Below are 25,060 nucleotides of genomic sequence, written 5' to 3' on the forward strand. Positions count from 1 at the left end.
TTCTTTAAGTAGCACTGACAGTTAATCATTGATTATCACATTGATATCTCTTACATTTTCATAAAGAAATATATCAAGGACAGATGAAGTATATTTGTCTCTACCACGTGTCTCAGCTTGGTAGATGCATGGATCCTTGCTTGGTTTAGACCATTTTCTAAAACTTTCGAAAAAAAATATCTTGGCATTGACTTTAGTTTATGATTTTTTCTCTTTCTTAAATGGGTGTTGTGTCACATGCTACTAGGAAAGATGATAATTTCTTTTAAATTCAGCCTTTAATCAGTATGTCGTGTTTGTTTACTTTGTGTGCTGGAGCTTCATGTATTACTAATGCTTTTTGTGTTTAACCTATCTCAGAGCGTTTGAAGTAACTGGAATGAAATACTTAACGTTAAACTTGGCCTCAAAACAAGAAGCAACGTAAAATTACATCTGATTTTCATTTAAACTTCTAGGACTTACTGGGCAGCTAAAGGGCGCCCCCCCCCCGCCCCCCGCCCCGCTCCGCTGTAAAAATGCTTTAGACTGTAGGACAGATCAGTGCTCAGAGTTGTCATCAGGATTTTTTCATACACAAAGTTTGTCACTCTCACCTATTTAAATTATACCTGTATGACCCAGGTCACAGACAGTACAGCTAAAAGCATGGACTTTTAAAATCCAGTAGACCTGGATCAGAATCCCTACTTAGCTGTGTTATCTTGGTCAAATGATCTGTCTGAGACTGTTATATCATCAGTTATAAGTTATATCCCTAGGGTAATTAGTTCAGAGTGTTTCTGAAGGATTAAAGGAAATAGTCTATCTAAAGGACTGAGCACAGTCCTAGCCCATAGTACAGGCTCAATAAGTGGTTATTAGTCTGATTCTCGGGCTTCCCAGGTGGCTCATTGGTAAAGAATCCCCCTGCCAATGCAGGAGATGCAAGAGACGCAAGTTCAATCCCTGTGTCAGGAAGATCCCCTGGAGGAGGGCATGGCAACCCACTCCAGTATTCTTGCCTGGCGAATCCCATGGACAGAGAAGCCTAGCAGGCTATAGTCCATGGGGTCACAGAAGAGTTGGACACAACTGAGTGAGCATGCAATCCGATTCCCAAATGGAATGCTGAACATCAACAGGAATGATTCGCTATCCCCTGACTGAAGCTGATGCCCTGCCCTTTGCAGCTGCATCATGTCCTCCTGGTGGGCATGTCCTCCTGGTGGGACAGCAGTATCCCTCTCATACATGGCAGGACAACATTCCTTTATGAAAGGCATCCGTGGAAAGGCACATGGTACAAATTCTATAATCCTCTTACTTTTGTAACAGCTTGTCTTTTTCCTTTGTGGAAAAGGCAGTTTGTCCAGTTTCATGTTTTCCATCAAGCAACTAAACACATGTTCAAGTTAATTACCAGGGATTTTAAGAGTATACCATTTCCTGGAGTGTTGGCATGGACAAGTGATTTTTTTTAAAAGATGACTAAGATTGGTTGTCTTCTGGCTATTGCCCTTAACATCCATTTTTACTTTATAGTTTCAGAGCAATCCCATGTCCATTCTTATTTCAGTCAACAAGTTTATTGAACACTTCATACACAGAGGTACAAGTGTAGGAGGATTCAGCAGCACACAATAAACTCTGCCTCACGGAACCTTTCTGTTCTAATGGAGGCCTTGAAAATAAACATGAAAGATAAAGCACATGCTGTAGTAGTGATAGGTACTAAGGAGAGAAATCAAAATGGGCTGTTATTTTGGAGTGACTGGAGACGACCTTGGGCTTCCCAGGTGGCTCTGTGGTAAAGAATCCACCTGCAGTATAGGAGACGCAAGAGACCTGAGTTCAATCCCTGAGTCAGGAAGATCCCCTGGTAGAGGGTATGGCAACCCATTCCAGTATTCTTGCCTGGGAAATCCCATGACTGGAGCCTGGCAGGCTATATAGTCCATAGGGTCACAGAGTCAGACACGACTTAGCAACTGAGCATGGAGAAGGCCTTACTGAAGGGGTGATATTTGAATAAAGGCAAAAAGGAGATGAGAAAATAAGCTGGGCAGGCATCTTGGAAGAATGTTCAGGCAGAGAGAATAGCATGTACAAGAGCCCTGAGGTAGGGTCATGCTTGTTGTGTCCCAGAACCATCAAGGAACAAGTGGCATGGTAGCAGAAGGAAACAGGGACAGTGTCGCAGATGAAGGCAGAAACTTGAGGTGGGGGACAGGTCCCTTCTCATAGATCGGAGTAAGGACTATGTTTTTTTCTGGATGAGTCACATGGGGATTCTTTGAAAGGTTTTAGCAGAGGAATGGCATGATCTAGCTTACAGTTGAACTAGAGCACTCTGGCTGCTGAGTTTAGAATTTGTTATAAAGGTGGAAGCAGGGAGCTCACATTGGCTATTGCATTTCTCCAGGTGAGAGGAGATAGTGGCTTGAGCCAGGTTGGTATGTGTGGAGGTGGTGAGAAGTAGTCGAATTTGATATCTGTTTTACAAGTAGAGCCGGTAGGATTTGCTGATGAATTGGGTGTGGAATTGTGAGAAAGAGAGGGGAATGAAAGTGAACCTGATTGAAGGCGTTTCGCTAAAGCAACTGGAGCTACAGAGACAGCAAGACTGAGTGGGCTATTTGTGGAAGGATGATCAGCAGCTCAATTTCCTATCAATACATATGTATTAAATGAGTATGTAACTGATATCTAAATGGATCTGTCGAGGAAGCAGTTAGATATACAAACCTAGTGCTTAAGGGAGACCTTCAGGCTTAGCAGAGAAACTTTGGGATCATCACCATATATATGCTGTTTAAAGCTATGAGCCTAAATGAGATCACCTTGGGAGTGAGCTTAGATAAAGAAGAGGTTCAAGGACTGAACGCTATAGCATTGAGAGGTCCAGGAGATGAGGAAGAAGCAGTAATGAAGATGGAGAAGGAATGGTCAGGGAAGTCGGAAGAAAACCTGAAGAATGGCTTCCACTGGAAGCCAAGTGAAGATGTTTCCAGCAGGAAAAGAGGGGTCAACTGGGCTGAAGGCTGGTAGTTGTCAAGGGCAGGGTGAGGGCTGAGCTTTAATTGACCTTGGGATCTGACAACATGGAAGTCATTGGTGACCTTGAACAAAGCAATTTTGTGGAGCGGTAGGCGGAAACCTGAGCTTAATGGGGTCAAAAGAAAATGGGAGATAACCTGGTGACAGAGCATAGGGACAACTCTTGAAAGGAGTCTTACAGAGAAGGAGAGGGTTTCCTAGGTGGCGCTAGTGGTAAAGAACCCACCTGCCAATGCAGGAGACTTAAGAGACACAGGTTCGATCCCTGGGTTGGGAAGATCCCCTGGAGAAGGGCCCAGCAACCCACTCCAGTGTTCTTGCCTGGAGAATCCCATGGACAGAGGAGCCTGGCGGACTATAGTCCAAACAGTCAGATGTGACTGAAGTGACTTAGCACACACACAGAGAAGGAGAAGAAATGGAGCCACAGGCAGAGAATAAGGTACAAGAGAGGGAATGGTTTTTAAGATGAAAGAAATCATAGCCTGTTAGGATGTGGGTGGGACCAGTTCAGCAGAGCAGGAGAAATTAATGAGGCAGGAGAAGGAGGTCAGTAGAGCAGCACTGCAAGGTCTTTCTGGTCTAGACAGGGGCTTCATGCACTAGTGAACGGGTCAGCCTTGGCTGGGCGCATCACCAGCCCATCTCTAGTCACAGGAGACAGGAGAAATGTGGCCACAGGTGTGAGTAGTTGCAGAGACACTGGTGGGAGTCTGTGGACGTTCTCATCAGACGGTTTCAGTTTTCTCAGTCAAATGGTAAGCCAGGTCAGCAGCTGAGGTTGAGGACAGTGAAGGAGCCTCGGTGGTCTGAAGAGAGAAAACAAAGCGTGAACCCCAGGAGAGCAAGCCTGTGGATGGCCTAGGGCAGGGCAGTGTGGTTCTCTGCAGCTTCAAAGGTCCATTTGAGGGAGCAGCCATGGATCTAAAGGGGGATGTTTGGCACTGTTGAGTGTTTCTCCAGCCAAATTCAGCTGCATGGGGATGGGTGCAGATGAGGTGGTAAACTGAATTTAACCAGGTTGTGGTTTAGCTGAGTGAGTACACTGAAGTGGGAGGGGGCAAGAGGGTTGAAAGTGTATTCCAGGGACCAATACCACACACCCATGGAAATGAAGCTGGATCAGACAGAGGACTTTCCCTACAGTGCCATGAAGTAGATAACACAAGCAGTATTCCCGATTACACATGATGCCGCTGGTACAGAGTGGCTGGTACGTGAGAGGTCATATATTTTGTCCAGAGTCACACTTAAGAGCAGACATTGAGTTGAGAAGCCAGATCTCCTTCTGTTTAGGGTGTTTACCACCCACCCTATCATCAGGCTTTCTCCTAATATAATAGCAGGGTGTTTAATCTTGAGTTACCAAATCATTATACACATGTGTCTCTTATAATGACATTCTAGTAGCATTGACTCTGAAACAATATGACTTAGATCACAAAAGGGGACCAGCACTTTAAAAGCAGAAAGCTCGAAAGCATCTGCTATGCTGCTTGCTGTTTTCTGATACATCCTGCAGTTCTGTCGCCAGCCATTCCCCAGTCCATGAGGACCATCCTCATTTCCCAGTCTTTGTCCTCTCCTTTTGAAAACATTCCCATCCTTCACACCAACCCAAAATACTGTGCTTTTTTTGTGAGACCTTCCTAAATGGTTCTCCTTCCTCCCTCATCTCTCCCCTGCCCCTGCTCCCCAAACTGGGTGTAATCTCATCCCTTTTTTGAATACCTTTTGTTCTTGCTTCTCTGATGGGATCTATCATAATCTACTGTACATGTTTGTGAACTCATCTCCCTGCCCCCTGCCATACATATGGACATGCACATGTGCATGCAAAGGATTGAGAGTGTGTTTTACTCATCTTTGTATTATGTGCTCAAAACATACATGGTAGGTGTTCACATCTTTTTTAAAAAAATGAATTTATAAAAAATAATAAAAAGTAAAAATAAATTTATCAGCAGACTGTGTGTAATGCTGGAAAACTTTTGATAAAGAAGGATTTTTAAATGATAGGCCAAAGTGGGAGGAGGCTGGCTGGGGGCGGGGGGGCGGGGGGGGGGGCGGTGCTTGAAAGAGCACCAGACTTGGGGACAGGTCTTGGATACAATTTGCACTGTCACTCATTTGCTTCCCTTGGAGATGAAAGATCAGACAGCATCAATGGCTCAAATGCTCAGCTGAAATGGAGGGTCCATGGAGTCCCTTCAGGTGCTTAAACAGCTTCCCCAACTGAAGTAACTCTGTTTTTTTCTTTTATCTATTCTTGTGTTTCCGTGTCCATATAAGATTTTATTCAAATGAATGACCCATACCCACCCCATGCCCCCAGCCTCAGCACCATCAGAAAAAATTAGAAAACTTCTGGACTAAATGATCTCTCTTTACCTCAGTGTTCTTTGAGCCTTGTGTGTGTGTGTGTGTGTGTGTGTGTGTACTATGAGGATTAAGTGTGGTGTGTGTGTGTGTGTACTATGAAGATTAAGTAGATGTTTCCCTACCTCTAAGACTTAAGGGAAATCTGTGTAAAAAAATTAAGTGTATATAACAATACAATTGACTGAAAAGCATACAGCACAGTTTAAATCCAGCTAGTTTGTAATATTGTCAAAAGCTGTCTTCTGCTTCTTCAGCCCCATTTTTCAAATGAGAATGAGGTGATACTCCCCACTTAGGGGGATTCTATCAGTCTAAAGACTTTTGTTTGTCTTCTGGTATTGTCCCTGAGAATTTATGTATTGAAATAAGTATTTATTTTGAATTAATTTCCTTTCAGTACTTCTTTATATTAGAAGTAAGGAATTATTTTTAAAACTGTGTGTGTAAGTAGACTATCATCTGTGAGTACCCTTTAAGGTTTAAAAAGGAGTATTATAAAATACTTGTTATAATAAAGAGGTGCTGGATTTGATAGGGTTGAGAACTACTGGTCTGTGCTGCATACTTAGATGCTTAGATGTTTAAAAATAATGGTATAATCAAGGATCAGAATGAGTGGTAGACATTTCAAGTGATGTGGGAAATTAGGAAAAGGAGAGATCGTGGATTTGGGTAGTCATGGAATGTTTGATGGAGGAGAGGATTGTTAGAGGGGATCTTGCATACTGAGGATCAGGCACTATGATAGTGTGTTTTATCTTGAAAAAAAAAAAAGGATGACAAGACTTGTCAGAGAGACAGAGAAAGCAATTTCTATGTATATTGTTGTTTAGTAGCTTAATTGTATCTGGCTCTTTGTGACCCCATGGATTGTAGCCCTCTAGGCTCTTCTGTCCATGGGATTTCCCAGGCAAGAATACTGGAGCAGGTAGTAGTTCCCTTCTCCAGGGGATCTTCCCAACACAGGGATCAAACCCACATCTGCTGCATTGGCAGGCAGATCCTTTCCACTGAGCCACCAGGGAAGCCCTTTTCTAGGTGTAGTAAAGCATAAAGTTAAGGTTGCAAGGGCCCCAGGAAATTGTAAGGGTGGTGTCAACCTTTGGTGTTCATGGATGGATTCCAGGGAACTCAGGAATTTCCTGAATTTGAGTATACCATTTTGCATATCTTTCTGAGAACTGGGTTTATAGTTCTCATTGGATTCTGAAAGTGGTCCATCACCCCTAGCAAGTGAAGGCCTACTGATCTAGCCAGATCTTATGCTCAGAGGCTTTGCCCAAGGTTACACAGCTAGTCAGTGACAGAGATGGGGCCTGAATCGTGGGTCGTTTCATCTGTAGTTTCAAGCCCATTTCACCACGCTCAGTGGAACAACATGAATAACAGCACAGCAGGTTTAAGGATTATGTTACCATTTTATAGTAATTGGTGTAAAAAGGCACAACTGTCTTGGGGTCAGTAGTCGATTTTCACAGGAGTTGAAGAAGGATGCACTTTACTTTGGCTCCTCAAAGTAAGCTAATACTTTACTTTTTTTCTAGTTGAAATACACTGCCACTCACCAAAATAGCTTTCTCAACTGAAGGCAAGCTCCTGGAGAAAGATTATTCTCTCGGAGGCTGTTTCTGCAGTTCCTTTCCAACTGGCACTGTTTTTCTGACCTGCAGCGGCCTCCAGTTTCCTGCCAAATCAAATGAAAGCTACTTTGCCTGATGTGTCAGATCATGTACTGCTGTGGCCTGTACTGCTGCGGCCAGTACTCTGTGCCCGAGTCAGGCGAGTGTCATTATTTGCACTCATTCCTTGCCCAGAGTCCTTTCATTCGTCTCTTCATGTGGTTCCCCAGCCCAGAATGACCTCTGTCCTTTTCCCTTTGTTTCCAGATCCCCAACATAAGGTCCAGCTTAAGTCTAATCTCCACAAAGCTTCCCTTTGTGACTGTGGACCATTTTGCACTTGCTCTGAAGTGCTATCACATTAATTGCTTGCACTGCGCACCACAGGACTTAGGTATTTCCACAGACTTTTCATTGGAAAGGCTCCAGTGGTCACTTTGGGAATGGGGTTCCAGGAAGTCCAGGGTGGGACTCAGGGCACCCCCATTCCCTGCTTCAGCCAGTGTTTACAGATGGGAAGTCTTCACTAGTGTTTATTTGATGAAATGGGTTAGCTGCCCCTTTCTCCTGCAAACCAAGTTTGAAAAACACTGGATCTATCTTGTGTGCTGATGACCTCATAACTGTTAACTCATAATGAGCAGGGGCCAGGAGACTTACCCTGCGTTGGACTTAATACTGCCCCTCCCAGGCAACTGGTGCAATTTGAGCACAAAACAGACATGTAGGAAATGATTTTATGATTATATTAGTCCAATTTGGGGGATAGGCGATAGTGAATAGCATTACTGAAAAATTATCTTAATGAAGAACTCAGATTATTTCTGGGTTGATCATTGAGAAATAAACCAAAATTGGTGGATTTATTTCCCCTCTTTTGAAAAAGTCAAATACTATTTAAAGCTGTTCAGTTTACATATGCATATTGAAGAGAAACCTCAGTATTGGCATTCTCTACTCTCCTGAAATTTAGCCAAACTTAAATATCACATGCATGTGCTCATATAGGTGCTATAGTGTTATACAACTGACTTGTAGAGTCACGTGCAGTGTACCAGAAAACCTGCAAAAATTACATCTAAAATTTATGGCCATAATGATTAAAACTGGAAAATACCAGTCTTTCAGACCAGTTATTTCTGCTTTCTCGTATCAAATCAATGATAGAAACTAATAACAACCTGAGTATTTAAATCAATGGTGCTATCAACTTGTTAATACTCTTTTGTTTTTGTTTTGTTTTCCCTGCTCTCTGCCTGGTTCATTGTCTTCACCTGCAGGTGTACTTTGTTGTCGGCTTCCAAAGATTACTAACTCTTTCTGTATCATTAAAATTGAACTGCCTTGACTATTCTGCTACTCTTACTGCTGCTCCCATTATTGCCTTCTTCAGCAAAATCAGGCTTTCCGAAGCCAAAGAATAACAAGAAATAAACACCATTTTAGAAGCCTTGCCACCATGAAACTTAAGCAAAATGTGCTCACCATTATTTTGCTGCCTATCCACCTGTTAATAACAATATACAGTGCCCTTATATTTATTCCATGGTATTTTCTTACCAATGCCAAGAAGAAAAACGCTATGGCAAAGAGAATAAAAGCTAAGCCCACCTCAGACAAACCTGGAAGTCCATATCGCTCTGTCACGCACTTCGACTCGCTAGCTGTCATAGACATCCCCGGAGCAGACACCCTGGATAAATTATTCGATCATGCTGTCTCCAAGTTTGGGAAGAAGGAGAGCCTGGGAACCAGGGAAGTCCTAAGTGAAGAAAATGAAATGCAGCCAAATGGAAAGGTTTTTAAGAAGGTAAAGCATTTTGGGGCTTTCTATTTTTTTTTAAAGGATACACTTGACTATAAATCAAGTGCATTTAAAACACACTGACATTTCATTACAGTGCCTGTAACTAATTCTCCAAAGGTGTTCCTAGCATCTGTATATTCACTTAAGGGCAATTTTGAGTTCTCCTCATTGAATAGTATTTTAATTGCTTGTTTGAGTACATATGCTAATATTACAGCATCTCTCACTCTAACAGTTAATTCTGGGGAATTATAAATGGTTGAACTATCTCGAAGTGAACCGCAGAGTGAATAACTTTGGTAGTGGACTCACTGCACTGGGACTGAAGCCAAAGAGCACCATTGCCATTTTCTGTGAGACCAGGGCTGAATGGATGATTGCGGCACAGACCTGCTTTAAGTACAACTTTCCTCGTAAGTGTCTGGTGGTTTTGGAGGGAGAGAGTGGGCTGTGCTTACACATCAAACTATCCTGAGATCCTCTTGTCTTCCAAGCAAGTGTTAAGCCAGAACCTGTTGACCTTGAGAATCTTAACTGATGGATTTTTGCCCAGTTTGTGGCACTTTCAGTATTTTCCGGTTTCTTTAGGTTTAGAGAGTTAGAATCCTGAGAATTTGTAAGACACATTTGTGACTGCCAGGAAGTTTGAGGCAAGGCGGAAGGGTAAGAGCAGAGACTATGAATTCAAATTAGATTATAAAATATATTCATGTCTGTGAGTCTACCGTTAAAAGTTGGCTGAAATAATATATCTAAGAAATATTTATCATTTAATGTTTGTGTTTATTTTTTATTATGTAGTTGTGACTTTATATGCCACCCTTGGCAGAGAAGCTGTAGTTCATGGGTTAAATGAATCTGAGGCTACCTATCTGATTACTAGTGTTGAACTTCTGGAGAGTAAACTTAAGGTAAATATGACATTTTCTTTTAATTTATGGTAGCATTTGACAGCATAGGAAAATATTCAGTAATGAAGTTGATTGCAGGCAGGCCCATTTTTGATAGCTGGATTTTCTTTCTGTTCAACAGACTGCATTGATAGATATCAACTGTGTTAAACATATCATTTATGTGGACAATAAGACTATCAATAAAGCAGAATACCCTGAAGGATTTGAGATTCACAGCATGCAATCAGTAGAAGAGTTGGGATCCAAGCCAGAAAACTGTAAGTAAAGCAAACAAATTTAATCTTTTCAAGGCTTATTATTCCAGTAGATTAAAGAAATAATACAAGTGAAAACTGTTAAGTTCTCTGATTTAAAAAAAGGTTTGTATGACTCAATAAAAACTATCAGACCATATAGTATTAAGATTTTCTCTCTCTCCTCAAAAAGGTAACCACTTCTTGAAAATTTACTAAATTATTGCTGCTGCTGCTGCTAAATCGCTTCAGTTGTGTCCGACTCTGTGCGACCCCATAGACGGCAGCCCACCAGGCTCCCCCGTCCCTGGGATTCTCCAGGCAAGAACTCTGGAGTGGGTTGCCATTTCCTTCTCCAATGCATGAAAGTGAAAAGTGAAAGTGAAGTCACTCAGTCGTGTCTGACTCTTGGTGACTCCATGGGCTGCAGCCTACCAGGCTCCTCCATCCATGGGATTCTCCAGGCAAGAATACTGGAGTGGGTTGCCATTGCCTTCTCCGACTAAATTATCGAGAAGTATTGAATAGTTCAGGGCTTCCCTGGTGGCTCAGATGGTAAAGAATCCGCCTGCAATGCAGGAGACCCGGGTTTGATCCTTGGGTTCGGAAGGTCCCCTGGAGAAGGGAGTGGCTACCCATTCCAGCATTCCTGCCTGGAGAATTCCATGGACAGAGGAGCCTGGCAAACTATAGTCCATGGGGTTGAAGAGAGCTGGACACGACGTAGCAACTAAGCACACATGCATTCAATGATTCAGATTTATGGCAGCTGATGCCAGACTTTCTTTCTTTCTTTCTTTTTTTTTGTTAAAAACCTACTATAACCTTCCAATCTGAACCTCATGTAAGGGCCAGATCTCAGGCCTTCCCTTCAGTAAAATTTTCCTTAGTTTTTTTAAATGCTAATGCTACTGATTTTAATCATGTCTCTGAGGATACAAACCTGTTTGCTAAAACCATACTTGGATTTATTCTACCACTGATATGGTAGTTGGTATTCCATTTGAAGTAAGTTAAGTGTGTCGTATCAAAATGTCAGTTGGTCATCAGGTCAGAGAGGGTTGAACAATTGAAATACTCCATTTAAATTATTTTCTTTCACATGTTGAATGAGAAGATCACAATACTCTGCTAGATGAGGAAGCCAAGTCTTTAATAACAGGCAGTCAGCATGCCTACCCTTTGCTCTGAGGAAAAGTATTATCATTATTGCACTGGACAGTGAGCATGCCTGTTCTTTGCTCCAGAGGGAGACACTTTTTCTATCTTCCAAGGCTATTCACTGTGGAATCATCTTTGAAAAGATAGTCCAGAATAAAGTCAGTGCCTCTGCTCACAAGATGTGCAGAAACTCAACAGACCCATGGGGAATTATGTCTCAACACCAGGTTGACCCTGTAAGATTGGGATAAAGTTGACTGAGAAGTCCTGATTGGTTGGGATTTGTTGGCATGAAACTATGGGAGGTAGGGGTCCTCATAATTTTGTGTAAGCCATAACATGATAGACCACATATCCCACCTAGTCCACTCATCTCTACCTTCTTTTATTGTACTTTACAAATGCATCCATCCATAAATTATTAGGGGAAAGAAAGGTCCTCACAGCAGATAGTTTGAGAAGCACAACTCTAGCATACAGTTTAGCAAGCTCCAACCTGCATCTGTTTCTCTAAATGAAGTTGAATTGGAACACAGTCACATCCATTTGTTTAACAGCTGCCTATGGTTTCCTTCACTCTCCAGTAACAAACCTGGGTAGCTTTGGCAGAGACCATACAACCCTCCAAGTTTAAAATATTTACTCTATGGTCCTTCACAATGAAAATTGGCCGATCCCTACTCAAGACAGCTAACTGTAATCTGTTTGGAAGACCTCTCTGTTTCTTTCCCCCAGTCATTCAATGAGCAGAGACAGCACTGGGGCTCAGAGCACAAGATGATTAAACGTTCCTACCTGCAGGCAGACAGCAAGAAGAAACAAAGTTTAGAAACTGTTTAGATATTACCTTTGGTGGGAAATGAAGGGCATGTAAGCCCCTCCTAAATTGTCTCTTTTTCTTGATTTCCTGAAATTCCTGTCTGATTTTGATTAAAAAGAATCAAAGTATGGTCTGACCCTGATAGGGAAAGAAGCATTAATTCTGGAAGACCCAAAAGAATCCCCAATCCAGACACATACCAAATATTCTAACTATAGGCATGAGTGAGTGTGTGTGTGTGTGTGTGTGTGTGTGTATGTGTGTGTGTGTGTGTGTGTAGCAGAGAGAGAAACAATTTCCTGTTACAGTTTTGATGTTACTGCACTTTCAATAGTTTTAAGAAATGATTTCCTATATAGATTTCAAGAAGCAACCATCAAAACACAGACATCATTTTGGTTTGATGTCCTTTGGATTTTACTTGCTACTTGGAATCTAATTAAAAATATGTTTAAATGTATAATGGTTATCTTATTTTACTCAATACCCATGGTTCAATTATTTTTAAAATAAAATTATTTTTCTAAAAACTTGAAAAAAATCAAGTCCAGTGGTTTTCAATCAGGAGTGTGTATGAGTGTCACTTGTGGAGCTTGTGATCCATTCCAGGCATACAAAACCAGGATTTTCAGAGCTAGGATCCAGAGATAGTATTTTATTTATGTTCCACAGGCGATTCTTATGCTCACCAGTGGTTAAGAACCAAAATCTAGTCCAACCATTTCATTTTAGACATGAGAAAATGGAGGCTTGAGGCGCTCACACATAGTACTCTATCTTCCTAATTCTCCAGATCTTAGATATCTTTCCACAACAAAACCCTGTAAACAGCACTGTGGAGAGGGATTAGGCTAAACATTCAGAAAATGGGCCAAATTAAGTTTGAAGTTCTCATTGCAGGTAACCAGAATTGGATAACCATTTTCTTGTTGATGATCAATAGAGAGTATTTGTTTTAAATAGTTTATCATCACACCAGAATCTAAAAATCTTACCTTTGTTTAACAATTTAACTTTTAAACTAAAGGAAATGTGCTTTTTCATTATTTAGTGAGCGTTTCTCCAAATAGACCAACTCCTTCAGACTTGGCTATTGTCATGTATACCAGTGGATCTACTGGCCGACCTAAGGGAGTGATGATGCATCATAGCAATTTGATAGCTGGAATGACTGGCCAGTGTGAGAGAATTCCTGGGCTGGGGTAAGAGAAAATTATTGAGTGTTCTTAGAACTCATGTTTGATATTCTCTAAACTCAGGCTATAGTAAAACAATAATTGATGTTTCTAATTTACAGTGTCTTTTTTTTTTTTTACGTCCCCCCCCTACAGTGTCTTTTTAAGAATGACTAGAATCTTTCTCTTACTTTGTTTTAGACCAAAGGATACGTATATTGGCTACCTGCCTTTGGCTCATGTGCTTGAGTTGACAGCAGAGATCTCTTGCTTTACCTATGGCTGTAGGATTGGATATTCTTCTCCACTTACACTCTCTGACCAGGTGACAAGCTTTTCAGTCTATTGACATGATCATATTAAGTTACAGTATTCGGCTGAGAACAGTTTACTAAAACATGAGAAATTTTAATTCAGCTAAAACTTCCTCCTTGGCTTCAAAAATAGCTCCCATGAGCAGTATGTTGCTATAGAAAATAACCTTGAGGATTTGTTAGCATTGCTTTATCTATATGTTTTAAAATTATTTTGAGACTGATAATTACTTTCATTGTCTTCAGTATTCTATCAACCAAAATGTTACCAAATTAGTATTTGTATATGATGCTAGTTGATGTTCATAGAGATGACTTTGAGATGTGGCTTTGCCTTTTGGCTGATCAAAGAAAGTTAAAATTTTTTTCAGTTTTGTTTTAGTGTTTGATCTACCTTAGTTTAGGTTTTTTCACCTTTTTTTGTTTTTGTTTGAAAATGGATGGTCTGTGCTATATGTGATATGTTATTAGTGAAAATGCTCAGTTTACCAAAATACCCCATTTTCTTTTATCCTGGATCAGAGTTTCTCCTATAAGGAAGACTGAAATGTGCTAGAAGAAATCATCTACAGGACAAAATACTAATGTCCTCATACCTCAGACTTGTAGGTTATGATAGTTGGAACAGATAACTCACAGCAGTAGAGAGCAAATTCCATGTGTAAATATCTGTCTTTGCCCTTGATAATACTTAAATTATAACCTTTTTTTCTGCTAAGGTTTCTTTCCTTGATCCTATTTACTTTTTCTTTACTCTAGTCCAGCAAAATTAAAAAGGGAAGCAAAGGAGACTGTACTGTACTGAAGCCTACACTCATGGCTGCTGTCCCGGTGAGTATAGCGTGTCAGTGTCATCCACGGCCTGCACTTGGACTTTTAAAAAAGTTATCCTCTTAAATATTTGTCAACATTTTAAAACAATTTTACTTTGTGGAAATCACAGTAAAATGTGTCCCTTAAAATCTTAGATAAGCATCGGGAAAAGATGAAATGGCAAACTTCTGAAATGGATGCCTGTAAGGGTTTGCTGATTCTTGAAAATGAAGTGATGAAACTGACCTAGCTCAAATTACATAGTCTGATAATTGGTCATAATATTTTAAAGATAGACAGCACTCCAAAGATCATTTAGTTTAGTCACTTCATTTAAAAATGAGGCAACCAAGGCCATCCTAGAGAACTGGGGCAGTGTATACAAGGTTACAGAGCTGGTTCATGGCAGAGTTGAATCTAGAATCCAAGCCTGCTGACCCTTATGGTGGCTAAGAAAGATTAAGGAAACTGTCATATGAGAGAACTCCCAGAGAAAAAAGTTGAATTCTCAGTTCAGTTCAGTCACTCAGTCGTGTCTGAGACTTTGTGACCCCATGGACTGCAGCACGCCAGGCTTCCCTAGCCCATCACCAACTCCCAGAGCTTGCTCAAACTCATGTCCATAGAGTAGGTGATGCCATCCAACCATCTTGTCCTCTGTCGCCCCCTTCTCTTCCTGCCTTCAGTCTTTCCCAGCATCAGGGTCTTTTCTAATGAGTCAGCTCTTCACATCAGATTGAATTCTAGATATTCAAAATCTTTCTGTGAAATATTGCCTTTCATAAAAATAAGATGTTACATTTTATAGCCTTGTAATGATAAATTATGAAATCTGACAATGTTTCTAACTGTGTAGTCAAATATATTCTAGCACTTTAGGCTTCAGAAACTCCAGTGGGAGTATCACTACTGCTTGTATTATGATCAGACTTTATATCTTATCCTGTTATCTTTCAAAGAATTATTTTTGCATATGGATTAGATGCATATGTGATTAGATAATGAAGTGTTCTGTCCAAGTTTTTCTAAGAATTACAGATGGAAGATAATTTTTTTTTTACCTTTAAATTACCAAAATAACCGAAGTATTAGATCAGAGTAGCATTTGCTTTTTTATTTAGAGGTGCTGTAGAATTCAGCAAGTTTACAAACTGAAAGGAGAGGCTTCTGATTAAAAGCATAATAAAATGCTTAAAATATGTTTCACAGTACTTAACTATGTTCCAGACACAGTGCTAAGCTGGTTTAGATGGATCATCTCACTTTGTCCTCCCTAAAACTCTGCTAGGTGGGTCCTTTTATAAAGAAAAAAAAAAAAAAGAAACTTGCCAAAGGTCACAGAGCCCATAGGTGGTAATTAAAACTTGAACTGTGATGGCAGAGACTTCTTAACCACTGTGGGTGTCTATTTAGGATTGTCTTTGGGAAACAGTATGTTGGGTTTATCACCCAGGAGTTCTTAGGAAACAGTATCAGAGGACATAATTAGGGAGGGGGAAGGACCGAGTAGTCTAGGAAATAATGTCTGAATTTAGGCCTGAAAGATAAGCAAGAGTTAGCTGATATGCTGTGCATCTTTTAATTACCTGTTTTTCATTCTTTACTTTGTGTCTTGGGAGGCTAACTCCAGGAGGATTTGCATGTGTTCTGATTTCTGGTGGGGCTTAGCCACTTGTTGGTGCTTGGCCACTTGTTGGTGCTCATGAGAGATCAGAGGACGGAGAGAGAGGTCTGCCTATTTACTGACTTTGCCTCTTCTCTGCTAAGCTGCCCTTTTTGGCAGTTGTTGCCAGGTGCTCATTGGACAGTCTCTTTCCTATTGGCTCTAACCAGGTCTTTCCCATGGCAACGGTCCTCCATCAGATTCCAGTAATACTTCTCTCCTCTCAGTTCTTCAATCCTAGAGATAGTAAACCATCTCCTATGTTGCTAGTTCACTGATGCTTTACCATACCTTATTGGTTCCCTTAGCTCCTTCCACTCTTCTATAAATAAACCTTTATAAAAAATTTTTATTGAGAATTGTTTCTGATAGACTCTATTTTCTCAGTTTATTTCCTGAGTCAGAATAAAAGATACATTTAGTATTGTAATATTCACATACATGATGAGAATTCACAGTAAATCACTACTTATAAGTAATGACTGTATTGAATGTCATGTAATATTATTAGGTTGAGTTAAAGGGTGACTGAATGTGCTAACAATAAACCCTGCCAGCGTGTTGCAACTGTGTTGTGTTCTTTACTCATTAAGGCCTTTCTGTATCTGTGATTGGTATCTAGTGTTGGAAGTAGTTCTCACACATCCGTCTCATTCCCATATGCTCTTTTCCACCCAACATATTTTTCAAAAAAATGACTTGTACATGATTTATTGGTAGAATACACATGATACAATTTATTTCCCTCGGTGGGGGTTTAGATTGAAATATAGTTAAGGTATAGTATTATATTAGTTTTAGGTGTACTTGTACTACATGGATTGTCATTTGCATACCATACACTTTCTTAAGAGGAATAGTTATAGGATGCTAAAACCCTCCTCGAGAGTCTTTGGGATTTCTCAATCACAGATAGAAACAAGGATTTCAGTTTATCCAATAGTGATTCTTTTTGAGGAAATGGAGAGAAACAACATTGTACCATACTTGAGTTGCCATGCTACCCTCCCTCCTCAGCTTTATTGAGATACAATTGACATACAGCATTGTGTCAGTTTAAGGTCTACAATGTGATGATTGGATATACAGATGTATTGCAAAACAATTACCACAATGTTAATTAAAACATTTATCACCTCACATAGTTACTGTTTGTGTGTTATGAAGAGAACATTTAAGATTTTATTTTACCAACTTTCAAGTGTACAGTACAGTCTTATTGATCACAGTCATCATGGTGTACATTAGATCTCTAGATTTATTCCACTGGAAGTCTATACCCTTTGACCAACATTTTCCCATTTCCCTCACCGCCTAGACACAGGCAACCACCAATTTATTCTCTGTTGCTATGAGTTCGGCTTTCTTATGTTTCACATATAAATGAGATCATGCAGTAGTTGGCTTTTTCTGTCTGACTTACTTCACTGAACATAATGTAAGGGCTGATTCTGCTGTCCTCATTTGAAAATGACTCTGTGTTCTAGCATTGAAAGAGCCATCCATAGAGTTATTCAAGTAGCACAACTGAATTTACATTACTTGCTATTTTAAATATTTAAAACTAGGTATAAATATGTATGCTTTATGTAACAATTCTTGTTGATTTGTGCTAAGCAATGCCAAAGAAACATCATCTAGTGATATAGTGATAGTTGGGGCCTTTACTGGTTGGTTGGTTTTGTTTGTTTTCTGTTTTCTATGTATTAGCTTGGTAGTTAGTATATCCCAAACCTTGAACTACTTCTAATTTTCCAAAGAGCTGTGAGCAAGAACCCTTTTGTTGTTGTTGTTAACTTAGCTTCTATTAAGATGGAATAGGAATGCCTCGTGTATAAGGAAATAATTTTAAGAAACTGTAAAACTCTCTGCCAGGCTGTAAGAGTCACAAGGTAGTAGTATGAACAACATTAGGATTATATTCAACATTGTTGGATGTTTTAGTGCTATTTGAGAACAAGTGAATATATTTAAAAGAAAAGAAATTTTTTAAAGTCATTTTTATGTGACATGTGGATGAATTATTTATACTTTCAGTTCAAGTCAGTTCAGTCGCTCAGTCCTGTCTCTTTGTGACTCCATGGACTGCAGCATGCCAGGCCTCCCTGTCTATCACCAACTACTGGAGCTTGCTCAAACTCATGTCCATTGAGTTGGTGATGCCATCCAACCATCTCATCCTCTGTCGTCCCCTTCTCCTCCTGCTTTGAGTCTTTCCCAGCATCAGGTTTTTTCCAGTGAGTCAGTTCTTTGCATCAGGTGGCCAAAGTATTGGAACTTCAGCTTCAGCATCAATCCTTCCAATGAATATTCAGGACTGATTTCCTTTAGGATTGACTTGGTTTGATCTCCTTGCAGTCCAGGGGACTCTCAAGAGTCTTTTCCAACACCACAGTTCAAAAGCATCAATTTAGTCAATGTTTAAAACACTTCCATTCAATATATTTATTAATTGGCCACACCAATTAATTGGCTTGCAGGATCTTAGTTCCCCAACCAGGGATTGAACTCAGGGCCATGGCAGTGAAAGCACTGAGTCCTAACCCCTGGACCTCCAGGGAATTCTTGTAAGAAATTTTAGATAAAGTTAGTGTATAGAACTGAAGAAACCCCTATACTTGCTCTTAGTGTTTTTGAAATAGTAAACAAGTTAGTGAAATTAATTCTTTAATAAAGTAAATGTTTCCATTATGCTAAAGACTATTAAGATTTTGTAAATAAAGTATTTTCAACTAAAGGCTATCTCAGTGTTCATGTAGTTCTTTTCATATTATTTAATATGTTGCTTACCTTTCAGGAAATCATGGATAGAATTTATAAGAATGTTATGAGCAAAGTCCAAGAGATGAATTATATTCAGAAAACTCTGTTCAAGATAGGGTATGATTACAAATTGGAACAGATCAAAAAGGGATATGATGCACCACTTTGCAATCTGTGAGTATATTTCACAGACTCTGTAGTTTGAGCCTTTAAATCTTTTTGTGTTTTAGTATCTGGATGATGAATAAGTAAATGACAAGTTAATTTAGTTTGAGCATCGCCACCATGATCATAACATTGAATTTCTCTCTTACTTCTAAGCTTTGTTGCTTATATAGCAAGCAGAGGACCTTGAACTCTAATCTTGGCAGTTTAACAAATTTTAATAATTGGCGTACATATGTAAGATTTAATTATAAAATTTGGTCTCATGAAGAAAAACTAGAGTAGACTTTTTCTCAAGATAGTTGAGAAAAAAGTGATCTAACTAAAAAAGTGATTTTCAATATTTATTTTGTGTGAAAGTTTCTGATTTATTGTATTCATAAAATAGCATATTAAGCATATGAATATAACGGTTACTTTAAGTGTAGTGCTGGGGAGTCAAGATGAGGAAGCATTTTTCATTGGAAGGGAAATAAGATAGATGACAAAATGTTCCAAAGATAACTTTACGTTTTTTCATTTAACATCATCCTTTTCTTTCATTTACTGTGTGTCAAAGCAGTTTCCCAACACCATACAGTTTTCTTTTTGAATTTCTCAGAGTTTTTCTAGCATTTTTTAAGGTGTTACTAGTTGTTGCTTTGATCACCTCTCATTATCACAATGGTCCCAAAATTGAGATGTTCAACCAAAGTTGAGACATCTTTTCCAGAGGCTATGAATTAGTGCATCACCAAGAATAATCTGTGCATACGTTAAAATATAGATAGCCAGCGGGAACTTGCTGTGTGACACACACAGCTCAACCCAGTGCTCTGTGATAACCTAGAGGGGTGGGATGGGATGGGAGATGGGAGTGAGGCTCAAAAGGGGAGGGGACATACGTATACCTGTGGCTGATTCATGTTGATGTATGGCAGAAACCAGCACAATATTGTAAAGCAATTATCTTCCAATAAAAGATTTTTAAAAATAATTTGTCATCCCTTTTTATCAAGGATACTGTTTAAAAAAGTGAAGGCTCTGCTGGGAGGGAATGTCCGTATGATGCTGTCTGGTGGAGCACCCCTGTCTCCGCAGACACAGCGATTTATGAATGTCTGCTTCTGCTGCCCAGTTGGTCAGGGTTATGGATTAACAGAAACGTGTGGTGCTGGGACAGTTACTGAAGGTAAGTTTTTTTTTAATTAAACTTTATTGAAGTATAGTTGCTTTATAATGTTGTGTTTGAACATCAGCATTTTTAACATGGCAAATAATTATATAATTATAATTGCTGTTGGGAACCGTGGTGACTTTATACCTCTTAAGTAATATTAGATTCCTTGCAAGTGTACATATTTTAGTTTTGGAAACTTCTAATTGAGCCATGTGTACCCTTTATTTGTAAGTCTCATAAATATTTATGACACATTGTCAGTCCTCAAAGTTCTGTCACCCTGGTCTTATAATCTCTCTCTAAAATGATCACTTCCTCAGAGCACTGCACTCTTGGATTAGGTATCACTTTTTTTCTCTCCCAGCTTTCTTTTTTTTTTATTAGTTATTATTGGAGTAGAGTTGCTTTATGACATTGTTAGTTTCTGCTTTTACACTTTTGTGCTCCCTCTTGAATCTATGTTCCTATCCTGACTTCTTGTTTGCTTTCTTTTCTTTTGTTTTCAACAGCCTACAGCAGGCTGTCTCAACTTAAGCACTGTTGAGATTTTGAACCAGATAATTCTTTATTGTTGGGATTGCTCCTGCATGTTGTAGGATGTTTAGCCTGCTACATAGCCGCCAGATGATGTGACAATGAATTATATCTTTAGTTGTTGCCAAGTATTCCTGGGTTGTGAAACAATGGAGTAGAGCAATTCTTTTTTGTTACCTCGCTTTCACTTTCAACTCCTGCCCAAAGTCAATGCCACTGTCCAAAACCATCTGTCCATTGCAAGATTGTGTATGACAGTGTTATGCAGTTCAGTTGCTCAGTCATGTCTGATTCTTTGCGACCCCATGGACTGCAGCACGCCAGGCTTCCCTGTCCATCACCAACTCCCGGAGCTTGCCCAAACTCATGTCCATCGAGTCGGTGATAAAACCATTCAGGGCATTAGTTTTGAAGTCATTGGATTGTTTATTTTTAATATCTTTAAATTTCACCCGATCTCCCCATTTTTTTCATTGGGGATTGCTCCCTCCCCTGGCTGCCACCTTTGGCATCTCACCTTTTATTACTTCACCATGTCCTGAAGTAACAGCCTTTCAACTGCTGTGTCTGCTTCTATTATATCACTTCTGATTCATCCTGTATTCTTCTGTTAGACATGTCCACCGCAAACACTGCTTCATACCTGGTGAACCTAGATTTCAAACATCTCTAACCTGGCACCATTGTACCTATTCATCATTATTTCCCACCTGTGTATATACCTGGGTTCTTTTCTCCAGACAAGCCAATCTTTTTACTCTCTCTTGTATTTTCTGTTCCCTTCTCTTGGAATGCCCCTTTTGCTGTCTGGTCCCAGCCATCTTCTCATGTGCAACTCTTCAATTAAATCTTTCCCAGCCATTTCATTTTATGTTGACCTTTCTATAGCCTCCAAGGTGCTAGTGTGCTCACCTTCAGAACCATGCAGTTTACTATTTAATGTGCTTTTCTCTCCAGGTAGTTTGTAAGCTTGGCGAGGGCAGGGTGTCCTTACCTTTACTGGGTTTTTCTCACAGTGTTTAATGTAATGCTAAGGTACATAATAAGTTGTCCATAAATACTTGATTAATGCATGCAATAATCACATACTACAGAAGGACAATATATCAGTGAAATGTCATGCACTAATTAATATCCTTGTTACTCTTCCCTTATAGTTACTGACTATACCACTGGCAGAGTTGGGGCCCCTCTTATTTGTTGTGAAATCAAGCTAAAAGACTGGCAGGAAGGTAAGCATTTTATGACAAACTCTAGTGTTTATAGATATGCTGAAAATCACCCTGAGCCTCTAGACTTCCATTTTTTAAAAGTGTTAGGTTGTCAGTGGTAGCAAGTGAGTCTTTGCTGTTGCTTGTTTTTTGTGCTTTTTCTTCAGTAACATCATTAGGTTCCCAATAGAAGAAGAAAATCTCCAGAATCTAGGCATGAAGATTCTGAACTTGGGACTACTTGATGGATGGTAAAGAGGAAAACGTTCTTAATGGGGCATTTCCTGGGTTCAGAGAAGGATAAATGTCCTATCCTTTGAATCTTGAGTTTGCTAGTGAGTAGATTTGGGCTGAAAAACCCCAGATTTTCAGGGGATACAGTGACTAATCACACACACACACGCTCCCAGCTTCTTAGCTCTTCACCCCAGCAAACATTTTTATAGTTGAGAATCCACTGTCTAGCTTTGTATAGTTTAATTTTTAGTAACTGTAGAAGGTGAACCACTTCTAGGAGACCTGTGCTTTACAGACATTAGTGATAATCCTTTTCTGTAAATCAGCTGAAGGCAAAAGTAACGCAGTCTTCCTGTGATGAAATTGTGAAAAAACATTAAGTATATTCATTAACTGCAAAATAATTAACAACCTAGGCATGCCAGATGAAGAGTAATTAAAAAGTTTAAGATTTCCTTCTATTTTTAATTTACTGTATTTGGTATATAATATGTAAACTTAAGACATACAGCATGTTATTTTGATACCTTTATATATTGTAATATGATTGTTGCTGTAATGACATTCAGCATTTCTATTACATTACATAATTGCCTTTTCTTTTTAGTGGATGGGATAATTAATTTTTAGTCTCTAAGCAAGTTTGATGGATATAGTACAATATTATTGTCTGTTTAAAAAAAAAATCAAAGCTTAACTTTTGAAAAGGGAGTATTCACCTTAGGATGGAGCCATAGACTGAAATTTTAAAGGACCAGTTATCTTGTTGTACATATCTCTTAGGTTGTTCAAACCCAAGAAAGTGAATGGGCTTTGTCTGACATAAATTTGAAGCTTCTAAAAGTGTTCCTTCTATGTGACTTTTAATTATATGTGCATTATTGTTGGTGCTCTATGAGCAAACAACCATTTCTTTTTAAATACCATGTTGAAAAGCCAGTTTCATTCCCAGGTGTTTTACATGTTGAAAATAAGTCTTCCTCCATTCTCCCATGGTAGTGCCTTTCCAGCTTTAGAATGAAAATTTGAAAAAATATAGGGGCTGTGTGTCTATGTTATATTGGGCATGAGCATCAAAATTGCTGTATTCAGTGGGTTATTTATTAAGCAGTCGAATCAGAGAAACAAGGTATATTATAAAACTTAGTAAGAATAATTTTGCCTTTAATTTTTATTTTCTGATTTTTCTGGTACTGGGCTTTGATGTCAGTTTTGTGGGGAGTGGGTCCATGTTTGGAGTTTTCCTTGCTATGAAAGAATCTTTGCCTTATATAATACGAATGATATCCATGCTTTTACACACAGTGAGTTTTGTCATATTGAAATATTGAATTGTTTTAAATTCATAAGAGTAGCTAACAGCTGGGAAGAACTCTGCTTTTAATTCTTTTATGACCTAAAATCTCACCAGAATCTCAGTTTATCAATTCGAATTTTTGTGTATTTTCCTTAAGAGTAAGCTTTGTTCAGTAATAAACAAGTAATGAGTGTGATAAAATGTTTCAGTACTCATTGTCAATGATTTCGGTGCTTTCACTTTTAAAGCCATGACTGGCCAGAGTCACCGTGAAGAAAATAACGTTTCCCTCTCACTTCATAGCTTCTCTGGTAGCTCAGATGATAAAGAGGCTGCCTGCACTGCAGGAGACCCAGGTTCGATCCCTGGAGAAGGGAATGGTTACCCACTCCAGTATTCTTGCCTGGAGAACTCCATGGACAGAGGAGTCTGGCAGACTACAGTCCACGGGGTTGCAAAGAGTTGGGCATGACTGAGCGACTAACACTTTCTTACTTCATGATGTTGCCTTTGAGAGCACTTACTCTCAAACTGCTCTCTTTGATTAAAACAATATATCTGAAACACATTTTATATCAACACATTAATGATTTATTTATAACAGCTTCAAGTATTATCCTACTTGGGGGTGATTTTATTTTGGTAGACGTCTGTGAACCCTAAGCCCTAATGATGTTCTAAGTGTGAAATTTTCAAATGGGTTGGTACTTCTGCAGTCACAGTCACCCTCTATCCTCACACAAATCTCAGTAAATATTAACTGATATGCTCCTGTAGAGTGAAGAAAATTTGACCAGCAGAAAAATATTAGCAAAGGATCTTTAAGAATTAATGCAAGTAAATTTTGTTTTGAAACAGTAACTAAATAGCTTTTATGACCTCCAGGCGGTTATACAATTCATGACAAGCCAAACCCCAGAGGTGAAATCGTAATTGGTGGAAAGAATATCTCCATGGGATATTTTAAAAATGAGGAGAAAACAGCTGAGGATTATTCTGTGGATGAAAATGGCCAAAGGTGGTTTTGCACTGGTGATATTGGAGAATTCCATCCCGATGGGTGTTTACAGATTATCGGTCAGTGTGTTCTCTTTTTGTGCTTTTCTGTAGTTTTTGCAGCTTCAACAACTATGAAAGGTAATATTGGTCAAGTCATTAATAACATTGATGATGGTTCTATTGGTTTAAACTTTAGACATGTTATTTAATTAATGTCTGTGCTTCTCCATCTGTGAAATAGGGACAGCAACATTGACCTGGTAGGGGTTTTGTTAGGATGAAATGAATTTATATGTATAAAATGCTTAGAGCAGGACAGTGCCTTCACCTTAGTAAGTGGTAGCAGAACCAACATTAGAGTGGGCAGACATAAATTTGAGTTTCTAAAAGTGTTCCTCCTATGTTACTTTTTAATTATGTGCATTATTGTTGGTGCTCTATGAGCAAACAACTGTTTCTTTTTAAATACCATGTTGAAAAGCAGGAAGATAGCAGTTGGTAATGAGAAAACAAAAATTGCTTCAGAAGAGGGACTTTTGGTTGTTTCTTTATGGGTTTTTTCCTTTTTTTTGGTCAACTACATTTGGTTCCATATAACCATGTACTGCAACATACCCTATTCTAGGGCTTCCTCACCATTTACCTCCTCACCCAAGAGGCAGTGTGGACACATTATTTTCCCTAGTGGCCACTTATATGACTCTAACTAGCCTAGACTCTTAGAACGAACTTTTTTGGCCAACACATCTCAGTTC

At 39.3% G+C, this 25,060-nt stretch overlaps 1 protein-coding gene across 3 annotated transcripts in view; it reads left to right on the top strand.

The window, feature by feature from the left end:
- The window catches only part of ACSL4 (acyl-CoA synthetase long chain family member 4), a 68,617-nt gene that overhangs the window by 31,384 nt on the left and 12,173 nt on the right, over positions 1–25,060 (top strand). Inside the window, exons 3-13 of one of the 3 annotated variants that reach the window (XM_043457890.1) lie at positions 8,321–8,850; positions 9,083–9,260; positions 9,649–9,758; positions 9,880–10,018; positions 13,027–13,177; positions 13,352–13,475; positions 14,224–14,295; positions 18,738–18,877; positions 19,867–20,039; positions 21,719–21,793; positions 24,192–24,383. In XM_043457890.1, coding sequence (XP_043313825.1) covers positions 8,500–8,850; positions 9,083–9,260; positions 9,649–9,758; positions 9,880–10,018; positions 13,027–13,177; positions 13,352–13,475; positions 14,224–14,295; positions 18,738–18,877; positions 19,867–20,039; positions 21,719–21,793; positions 24,192–24,383 — 1,705 coding nt within the window. In that variant the 5' untranslated portion in view covers positions 8,321–8,499. The remainder of the gene's footprint in view (positions 1–8,320; positions 8,851–9,082; positions 9,261–9,648; positions 9,759–9,879; positions 10,019–13,026; positions 13,178–13,351; positions 13,476–14,223; positions 14,296–18,737; positions 18,878–19,866; positions 20,040–21,718; positions 21,794–24,191; positions 24,384–25,060) is intronic. The other 2 variants (XM_043457891.1, XM_043457893.1) reach the window with 2 other exon arrangements.

This window comes from Cervus canadensis, chromosome X (genome assembly GCF_019320065.1).
Source record: "Cervus canadensis isolate Bull #8, Minnesota chromosome X, ASM1932006v1, whole genome shotgun sequence".
Classification (NCBI taxonomy): Eukaryota; Metazoa; Chordata; class Mammalia; order Artiodactyla; family Cervidae; genus Cervus; species Cervus canadensis.